Genomic DNA, 10,761 nt, shown 5'->3' with positions numbered 1-10,761 from the left:
GGTAAATATTTGTTTCCACCTGCCTCCTGCTCACGAATTAATATAGCTTATTTGTATAGTGATGGTTATAGTAGTTGACATTCTATTCTATTCTATTCAAAAACCTTTAATGGCATAAAAGAATGGAATAAAAATACAGACAGAATCAGAATGGGTAAAAATCCCATTATAGTTATACTGTCCAAAGGGTTGTTAAATAACAATATTACATGACATTTTATTTCATTTTAAATATTTAATTATGCAATATTGTTATTTGTAATAACCAAAAGCCTTTGACTGAGATGCGAGATTTTAAGAGGAAATGCTAAAACAATCCTAAAACCAATCATCTGAAACCGCCACACACCCAGCCTCGTTGAAATATGAAACACAAACCAGCATCGGGGGGGACAGCAAACAGAACTGTAGGCACGTCCGGTTTTGATTTTTTCCAAAATAAAAATTTAATGAACAAAATTTAAAGGCACTACATGTATATAAGTATATAGAGCTAGATATCTGCAAGGAAGGGAAGGGTGCGCAGCTACTCCTTTACATGCACACGCGTACACCTCTGTAAAATGGCCGTCCCATAAGTGCCGCTCTACCGTTTCTTCGTCGATGGTAAAGCACTTCCTTTGCAGCTCCCGGAAAGAATCGAAGCTTTCCCCTTTTCTCAAATCCGACCAACATGGCGGAGGCTCAGCCGGTTTGCAGTTTCCTGTTCAAGAAGCGTCGCCCCGCGACCGGGAGGGGTCAGCGCAAGAGGCCAGGGAGCGATCGGGAGTCCGGTGAGTGAGGGGCTCCTCCAGCGGCTAGTCTGCCGCTGCCACCACCTGGGGCTTCGGGGTGAGCGACCAGAGGTGGGTGGGATAGAGAGGCTGAGTTGGGCAGAGGAACTCAAGCGAGTGGCTGTAGATGCCTCGCTGTCACCGTACTAATGGACTGGTTCACGATCAAAAGATGGGGAGAGTTAAGAGAATAATTGTGGTAGTTGGCTAAACTGTTGTTACAGCCGAACTAGGGATGTTTCGCTGGTTTTTTGGTTGTTGTTTTTTAAAACACTACAATGGTAAATGGTGGGCTTCTGGATGGTTTTGAACACACACACACGCTGCAGGGTTAGTGACAGCTGTTCCTGGGGTATCTGTCACAGAACTTTAAGGTAGTGTGATGAACGTATGAAACTGCCTTATACTGAATCATACCTTAGTTGCATTAAGGTAAGTATTACCTACTCAGACTGACAGTGGCTCTCCAGGGTCTCAAGCAGGGATTTTGCACATCACCTGCTGACTGATCCTATGTGCCTTGACTCCAGAGCTGTTGGTTTATATGAAGTCTTCCAGAATAGGGTCTGTCTCTCAGGATCACTTTGCAAAGAGGATACAGTAAACCAGAAAGTAGAGCAAAGAAGCACCAGGACATTATAATGTGTCTTCACTAAACACAACTCTTCTTGAGGGGAACGTTCTTCTCTTCTGTGAAAATAGTGCCGAAGTATGATTTCCTGGATAAAGTGACTTGTCTTTTCTATGTGAGAATTAGCTGCACAGGTGTGCTTGTTAGCCAGATGGAGAGTAACAACATGCTAGCGTGCCAACCCTTTTTGCGTGTGCCAGCTTTGACAATGGTTGTCTCCTCCTTACTTAACAGGCAGCAGCAGCGATGAAGGCAGCACTGTGGTCAGGAAGGAGAGGCGTAAGGAAATTTCCAATCCAATGATTCAGAAGGTGATGCATGCAACACAGGCTGGATAGGTGGGATGTCCTGGAGACAGGAGATTTTTCAGTGTTGCAGATCCCTTAATGTTATTGGAGTCTTAAAAGTGTGGGTAGAAACCCTGCATGGGGATGGCAGAATTGCAGGGAATCTTACTTAGCATATGGTTTTTAGGTGCTTGGGATTTCTCCAACCTTGCTCTAAGGGAGTTAATTTTAATCACTATTTGTGTAAGGGCTGTAAGTTGAAAAAGTACAAAGCTATATTGTCCTTTTCCATAGCACCCTTGTTGTTCATGTCATGAGTATTTCTGTTTTTGCAGTTACAAAACTGAAGTTGAAACTGAGTTTTTCATTGAACATTGTATGGCCCTGGGCATGAGCATGCAAAAAGCAGTCTGACAGCCCTTCCCTTGCTTTTCCCTGTCTTTCAGACCAAAAGAATTGTAAAAGACAAGACCTCCTATGGGTCGAGCAGCAGTGAGGATGAGACCAAATCTGAAGGAGTGGGAGTCACATACAAATCTACAAGATCTGCGGTATGGGTGCTTTAGAGGGAAGCACAGTCGTTTTGATCAATTGATATGCTTTGGGCTGGTGATTCCAGTGTCAGCATTCTGCCTGCTTAATGATAATTGCTGTCCTTTTCTGACCTATTAGTGCACTTTATGTATTTCAGAAACCAGTGGGTCCAGAGGACATGGGGGCAACAGCCGTTTATGAACTGGACACAGAGAAGGAGAAAGATGCTCAAGCCATCTTTGAACGTAGTCAGCAAATCCAAGAGGTAAGTGTATATCTTGAAAAGTGGCATATAAATTTTCTCAATAAATAATGTAGCTGTTCTCATTTCTTCGCTTATTGCAAACTCTTCACTGCTTCCCTTTCTCATGTCTCTCCTGAATTCTTCAATTGGGATTCTCTCTTGTTCCACACCCAGCTCTCCTTGTTCCTTTTGCTAACTTCTTTTCCTCTTTGGCCTAGCCAGCGCAACCTTGCATTTCATGCTATTCATGGCTGTACTCCTTGCTGCCTCTCTGATCTCAGTTCTGTGTTTCCTACTGTATCCCATTCCATAACTCTTTATGTCATAATTTAACAACCTGCTTATCCTTTGAAAGCAAATGATAAATTCTTCATTGCCCTGAAATCTTTGAAGACATCATTTCTGCCTTCTGCTGTTATCAGTGGTCAGCTAATTGAGTAATGCTTTTAGTGTCCCTGTATGGTGTCTTTTGCTAGCAGGCATGGACTTTTGTTTCCTCTGGCATACCCCAATAAACAGTTTTTGTTCCTGCTTCTAGATTTTATGTTTTTAATTGAATTTTATAATTTTAACTATTTTTGTTTATATTTTTAATGTTTTCTGCCTTGTGGACTCTGAGTGGAAAGAAAGTATAAAAAACACTTAAATAAGTATTGGCTATTTTACTTACTGTTATCGTAAGCTATCCTATTTCTTTTTTAATGGAAAGTTGATGGGGAACAGATTCAGAATGGCAAAATGGAGGTATGTCTTTGATATATGTTTATATTCTTAAAGGCAGAATATAAATTTCCTATATTAGAAAAACCTTGTTTTTCATTCTTGGTCACTCTTTGGACCTGCTTCACAGGTTTCTATATCCAGAATTCTAATAAGACCTGCTTCGAAATGGTCATGTGTGAGCCGCAGGTGGACCTAGTATCAATCAAGCTGTATTGCTGACAATTTGTTCTTTCCTCTCTTGCTGTGTTTTAGGAGCTCCGCGGAAAGGAAGATGATAAGATTTACCGTGGAATTAATAATTACCAAAAGTATGTGAAGCCGAAAGATACGTCCATGGGGAATGCCTCCTCAGGCATGGTAAGGTAAGGCAGGAAAACTGGAGGTTCTCCTGGGCAGAGAGCAGAAGGGAGCAGACGTAGCTGTTGCTGTCACCAACAGGATGTCACCATCTCTGCAGATGTGTTCATGCCTTGGGATGGTCAGTCTGCAGAATGCTTTCAGGTGTCTTAACAGCTATATCCAATTGGCCTGTAGGGCTGCTGAAAAGTCCTTTTATTCCATGTCTTGTCAAGTGCTGACACATTGGCTGTGATCACACACGCTAAATTATACACTTTCAATCCATTTGATTGTGGATTTTATTATGTGAACTGACAAAATCAAGTTGGAAAGTGATTTGAAAGTAGATTATTTAGTATGTATGATTGCAGCCATTCCAGGTTATCTAGGAATGAGCTCTTGGAAAGTAGTGACTGAGTGATCCACTTTTTGATAGATTGTTATTTTTGAAGACTATAACTTAGCACATTTTCATGTCACCCTTCTTCCAAGGAGATCATGGCATTATTTTCCTCCTCCTTTTTATCCTCATATCTAGTCTATGAGGTAGGTTAGACTGAGTGGATATTTGAATTGATGTATCAGTACTCTAGATTGATATAGTCGTTGTTTTAATTATGTAAATTATTATTGTATTTTAATTCTTGAATTTTATTGTTAGAATTTTTATGTTGTGAGCCGCCCTGAGCCCGCTTTGGTGGGGTAGGGCGGGATATAAATGAAATGAAATGAAAATGAAATGAATGAATTAAATTGTGGATTATGGGTGTCTTGTGTATTTTGGGACACTGCCAATAGATACCATGATGAAAAAAAACAGCTTTTGTGTTAGTTCTACATTAAAGAAAATGAGGTATCTTTCAATTGCTTGTAGTGACTGTCTCTACCAGTTTCTTTTTAAAATTTATTTTACTGTATTAGTAAGTTTTGCAGAGAAAGGCACTCTGAAACTACTGTAACCTTCCTTGTGCCTTACTACTACCTGACCTTATTCTGCCTCTGTACTCGCTGCTCCTTCATCAGATTTTATCCTGTCCCTTTGCCCAGCATATTAGCAACTGTTTTCTATTCCTTGTTTCAGAAAAGGACCCATAAGAGCTCCAGAGCATCTCAGGGCCACTGTGCGGTGGGACTACCAGCCTGACATCTGTAAAGACTACAAGGAAACTGGGTTTTGTGGCTTTGGAGGTGAACATCTTTTCATCTGCTTTCCTGACCACAGATCTGCATTATGCTGCACTCTAACATGAGAATGCCTGTGTAGAGAGGTGTAGCTCTGCAAATTTGTTAGCAGCAGGAAGGAAATGGTCCAGGGGATGAGTGCAAACACTCACACTTTTATCCCTTTTGTTTTTCTCATAGACAGCTGTAAATTTCTCCACGACAGGTCAGATTATAAGCATGGCTGGCAAATTGAACGGGAGCTGGATGAAGGATGCTACGGTGCTAATGGTATGAGCAGTCCCTTCTCTCTTGCTTGCGGTAGTTCTGATGCTAGACCAGCATCTTGCTCAAACTGAATGAAAGAGTAGGAATGTGATACTCTGATATATTATTGTCAAAAGTTACAGTGAGTAGGTAGAGGGGGCAAAAATATATAATGCCAAATATGTAGTAAGGATGAAACCAAAATGTAGATGCGAAACAGATTAGTTATGGAATTTGAAATCCAAAATGTTGAATATAAATGCACCCCAACAGAAGTAAGTATCTTTATATTTTTTAGATAGTGTTTTGAAAATTATAATAAAGGGGGTGTTGGGGAGGAATGCTTTTTGTTTCACATACCCTATTTTTAATATACATAATTGTGATATGCAGCCCCTTTGTTTCTGTATCTCCTTTATATCTTTACTTTGTTTTCTAAACAATATATCTAAAAAAAGAAAGAGTAAGGATGTGCTTATCAGATCTGTACATGGCCTAAAACTTAGAGGAAATGTAAATACTGTAGAGGATAGGATTAACTTTAATGGTGATGGATTTGGTTGCACTTGCAACACTGAGCTGCATTGGTAAAGCACTGGGTACAGGACAAGACAACATCATCTAAAAGGGCTGTTTCTGAAACTTCAGTATTCAGCATTTTAAAAGTTCAGTGAAATTCAGTTGGTGAAGTAATGAATGTAGAAAGCCAGCAACTTGCTTTTTTATTTTTTAATTATTATTTTTTTAAAAAAATTCTTTAATACTGTTGTGCTGTTGATTTCAAAGATGTCTTAATAGCGATGGTCATCTGTTGTTGGCATAGAACAGTGTCCTCTCCTGTGAGTGGGACAAAATTAGGTTACATCCCATTATGGGTAGCAGCAGTACTTAGAGAATTTTTCTCTTGTTTAGATGATGAAAACTATGAAGTGAGTGATGATGATGAGGAACTGCCATTCAAGTGTTTCATCTGTAGAGGCTCCTTCAAGAATCCAGTGGTGACCAAGTAAGATAGCTGGGGTACTTCTTTCTTTCAGATGTTGGGGCTTCAAAAACTGAACTGTGTGGACTTTGTGCATGGAAATGGTGGTGAAATGTGTCACTGTGGTATACATTTGAGGCTTAGTCTAGTTGGATGTACTCCATGATGCTTAGGGAGGGTTCCCATCTTAGTTGTGGAGCACTCACATTGCATGCGAAAGATTCAGTGTTAAGTCCTTATATTTCTAACTCAGGTAGCATGCTGGGAAAGGCCTTTCTGTGGCTGAACCCATAAAGAATCACTGCCAGTGTGGACAGCACTTACCTCTGGTCCAGTTCAATATAAGGCCCTACATATGTTCTCATATAGCTGCAGTATTTTATATGTAGAGAAATTCATAGAATTTGGTACTGAGAAATGAGTTCAGCTTCCTGAAAATTAACACACACACACACACACCATTCCTCCAAACTGGTCATTAGTGTGATAGTTTGAATTTGTGACAGTTTAAAGCTGCTCTTCGCTCCTCTGCTAAAGATCTAATGAAGCTGCTTGTGTTTCTGTTCTTTTCAGGTGCAAACACTACTTTTGTGAGAGTTGTGCCTTACAACATTATCGCAAGTCCCAGCGATGTTATGTGTGTGACAAGCAAACCAATGGTGTCTTCAATCCAGCCAAAGGTACTTGGGCCTGTAGTGCATTCACTGGGCAAGCAGGTGCATCCTGTATTTAACTGAGATACAGCACCATGGAAGAGGCCAGGCAGCGCGCAGCCTCTGCCTGGCTCCCAGAGGGTCTCTCCTCCCAGGCATTATGAATCGCCTGGGAGGCAGGAACGAGGGGAAGGGCCCAATTTGGGAACCAGCCCATACGCTAGGCAGCCGCCTAGGTCTGCCTAGTGGATGGGTCGCTTCTGGGCAGAGTGGGGATTCGGACCTGGATCTCCTTGATCTAGTCTAACATCCAGTCCATTAAATTACACAGGCTATGATAGGTAAGGAAAGCAATTAAATTCCTGTTCCTTTTTTAGAGGGGATAATTTCCACCCACCCTGTCTGTGCTTCTGGCACTTTCTTGGCTTTTAAGCAAACCTTTGCTTCCATTGCAAATATCAAAGGGATGTTTGTAGAGCTAATCTGTGGCAGGATGTTCCAATTCCCTTCATTTTTGGCACTGCAGATCCCTCTGCAAATGCCAGTTTTGAGATTCCAAGCTTTGTCTGATTAGTTACGCCTGCAACACTCAGCTGTTACTTACAGTACAAATAACAGGGGTTGGGGGTCTGGCAGTGACTTGGACCAGAATGTTTGGATTTCTTTTGTTCTAGACACAGCAGCTCACATCATCCCACTTCAAGGCTCCTAGCTTTAGTTTTGGATGAATTATGCCTGCCAGTCAATCATAGCTTCCAATACAAAAAGTGTGCGAAGGGAGGTGGTTTTGGGGATTGTGTAGGTCAGGATATTCTGATTCCTTTTATGTTTGACCCTGCAATGCCCTTGATTGTTCTGAAGCTTGCAGTGGTCAATTGAGGCACCTAGCATTATTTTTGGAGTCATACCTACCATAGGACAGATGGATCTTTTTTATTGTTGTATATTGTGTTCCTCAACTCAACAGACCCACAGCTTGTGTAAAAACGATAGGTATATTCATGGGTTTAGGCAAGTTGTGTTGAAGTCTTGCGAGATGGTTAATTATTTTTACAAAAACCTAAGTGATGGGTAGATTTTTTTTAACGCTTCATAACTTAATGAGGATAGCAGTACATTATCAATCTTGGTGAACAGCTGCAAAAAATTTCCCTCTGTTCTGGATGGGAAACTGGGTGGCAAGGTAGGACTTTTGGGTGGTGCCAGATTTCTTGTTCTTTTGCTGTTTTTTAAAAAAGAAAGTTCTCACTCTTGAAATGGGATCTGCTGTGTTGTAAATTAGCCTGTTTTTCTAAACAATGACAAGCTCCTGGTTAGGATGGAGCAGTGCACATACTGGGATGGCCCTTTTTGTGCTACTGCCCAATCCTTATTGTTCCTTTCAGAGGGGACTTTTTACCTCAGACCAGATTTTATAATTCCCCCCTCCCTTTTTAGAAGGACCTTGTGTCTCGGACATATTGCAGATTTCTGTTCCTCTTAACAGGATCCATCTCCACAAGAAATTTCCAGACTTCTTTTTTTCAATAGGATGCTTCTCCCATAGAAAGAGTGACAGGAAACTGGAGAATCCTGCCATGACATGCACCCATACCACTTTAAATACATTTCTGCTCTTGAAACAGAAAAAAATATTATTAATAAAGAGAAGCCCAATTAAGGCTTGCAGAGCTGCAACAGAACCTGCCTGTCACATTTGAGGCACACTTCTTGAGTGTTGTGCTCTCTGACATGCAGGGTCTCTGATTATTCTGTTTCATTCTCTGAATGGGAACTCTGCCAATAAGTACTGTCTACAAATAAAAGAAGTTCTTATGTGCTTTTCTTATGCGGATGTTTTGAAGCCCATAGTTTCACCTCGGTTTTGTCTTTCTTTCTAGAGCTAATAGCAAAGCTGGAGAAGCACAAGGTTGAAGAGGGAGCTGCAGAGGCTGAAGAAGAACCAGAATAGCATTGCTAAACTTCCACTCTGATTCCTTCTTGATAAGCTTGTTTTGTAATTTAAATAAATGTTTATAGGAAAATGAACTGGCTTCTACTGGTTTTTGCTTCCACGTGAAGGGGGCTCTGCAGGTAAATACTTCCTTCTCTCCCATACAATGCTTATCTGATTTATAAATTTTAAATCTTTTTGTTCTGCCCTCCAAGGTGGCTGACAAATTCAAAACATGTATAATAGATTTATATCTTAAACTACTAAAACCAGAGAATGCATGCAGGCATACAAAAATATAACAAAAATTAGAACACTGGGCAGGAAGGAGGGTTCACTGAAGGAACACCAAACAAAACTAGGGATCGTTTTGTAGAAAAATAGGTGGCAGAGCTCATTAACATATGCCCCCCCTCTGCCAAAAGCGACCCAATGCAAGAAAGGAGAGCCCTGAGTGAGCAAGGCCTGCTTGGGCTGGCTATAGATTCATGTGTGGGTCAAAAGGCCAGCAAGCCACTTGCTGCCCAAAATCACATAAGTGAAGAAAGTGTGGCACGAGCTTCTCTAGGGGTTAATGAGTGCTGGTGGGGGTGGGGCAAAGCCCCTGGTGGCTGGCTAGCTGCCCGCTCTTCTAATGCAGGGATTGTTATGCCGCTGCACCTACTATTCAATGGACAAGATAGATGGGGAGGAAGAGAGGAAACCATCAGAAAGGTTCAGGAGCTGCACTCCTTTGAGCTCCTGATGAATCTGATGCCTGACCAAAACTAATATTTCCATCCATTGCTGCAAGACAGCAGCAAAAGAGTGAGTTTCCCTGGAGCAAGAGTTCCCATGTTTTGGTGCTATGACCAAGAAGGCTACCCTCCTAATCTCAGAAATTGGGGGCACCCAAAACAGGGCCTCAGAAGATTTTTGTAGTGGAGTCACTGGATGCAGCATACTGCACCATTCAGAAGTTTTGAAGACTTTCAAGGACATCTGCATGTAGACCACACTGCTGTAACCTAGTCTAGATGTTACCAGGGTGTGCACCACAGTAGCCAAATCTTTTTCGCCTAGAAAAGGCCTCAGCTAGCTAACCAGCCAACCAAACTCCTGAATAAGCCACCTGCTTATTCAGTAGTAGGCCTGGGTCCAAGAACACCTCCATGGTAGAACACTACCATGAGTTAGATCAGGCTGAGAGAGAAAAAATAGGTGACAGATTCTGGCTCAGAAGCAGCAAGCTAGAGGACTTTGGGAAGGAGAGGGCTGCTTGAAGGCTCACTGACACTCTTTTACTCAGTACTTTGTAGGTAAAATCTTTGTTTCTGTTCCAACCTGGAATCTGCATTAGTAGTGACAGAACATGGTGCTGTGAGACTTCGACTCAGTCCTTTGTCCTTGAGTCCCATCTTGTCTCTGTGCTCTTTAACATCTACATCAAAGTCTCCAGTATGCAGATGACACATTATAGCTAATCCCAGAAAGGCTAGAAATTCTAAATTGGTGCCTGAAGGTAACTTTGGGAAATGTAAACCATCTTGAATTTCATGAAGGGAAAAGATTTAAACATAAGCAAATATTTCTTGTTTCTACCATAAAAGGGGAAGTTCTAGGAAGCCATTTACGTTTATACAAATAAGAACTATAAAACTGAATGCTGATGTACACAGATGTTAAAACTTTGTGCTCAGATACAGATAAACAGAAGTAGCTCCATTTAACTTTGTTTTGAATGCAGTTTATAAACACGAGAGCATATAGCTTAGCTAATATACGTAGATTTTTATTGAAAATGTTTTCATATACATAAGAAACACAGAATTAGCATAAGGAATACATTTTGATCATTCAAACAGAGTTACAAGTATCAATACCACACATGTTGTTTTGGATTAAATCATAGAATTCAGTTGGGCCTTCCATGTCATAGGACTGTAGGCTTTACCTGTGGCAATACAACACTAGATTCTTTATGAATAAAATGGAAGATATTTACAATAGAAGCTATGCAGACATGTCAGCCTTCTTGAAAGTTGTATGTGAAACATTGATTTCTCCATTGCATATTATAAAGGCACAAGAACAAGACTGTAGGGAAAGTGGGAGACCTACGCACATAGCATTTGAAAGGGAGAAAAGAAAGGAGTCTTGTATATATTCAGAGATCTGGTGGGAACAATCTGGGATGTAAATTAATACCATGCCCTATAATTTCTTGCACTGCACATTTGTAAAAGTGAGTCAAG

At 41.0% G+C, this 10,761-nt stretch overlaps 1 protein-coding gene across 1 annotated transcript; it reads left to right on the top strand.

The window, feature by feature from the left end:
• Positions 1–607: 607 nt before the first annotated feature.
• RNF113A (ring finger protein 113A) lies at positions 608–8,622 on the top strand. Its single transcript, XM_060239265.1, has 10 exons — positions 608–773; positions 1,639–1,715; positions 2,138–2,242; positions 2,383–2,490; positions 3,445–3,554; positions 4,613–4,719; positions 4,894–4,983; positions 5,872–5,965; positions 6,515–6,621; positions 8,475–8,622. The coding sequence occupies exons 1-10, from the start codon at positions 674–676 to the stop codon at positions 8,543–8,545; spliced, it is 969 nt and encodes a 322-aa protein (XP_060095248.1). The 5' UTR covers positions 608–673; the 3' UTR covers positions 8,546–8,622.
• The last annotated feature ends 2,139 nt before the right edge of the window (positions 8,623–10,761 follow it).

This window comes from Heteronotia binoei, chromosome 5 (genome assembly GCF_032191835.1).
Source record: "Heteronotia binoei isolate CCM8104 ecotype False Entrance Well chromosome 5, APGP_CSIRO_Hbin_v1, whole genome shotgun sequence".
Classification (NCBI taxonomy): Eukaryota; Metazoa; Chordata; class Lepidosauria; order Squamata; family Gekkonidae; genus Heteronotia; species Heteronotia binoei.
This window is presented reverse-complemented; position numbering and strand designations above follow the sequence as displayed.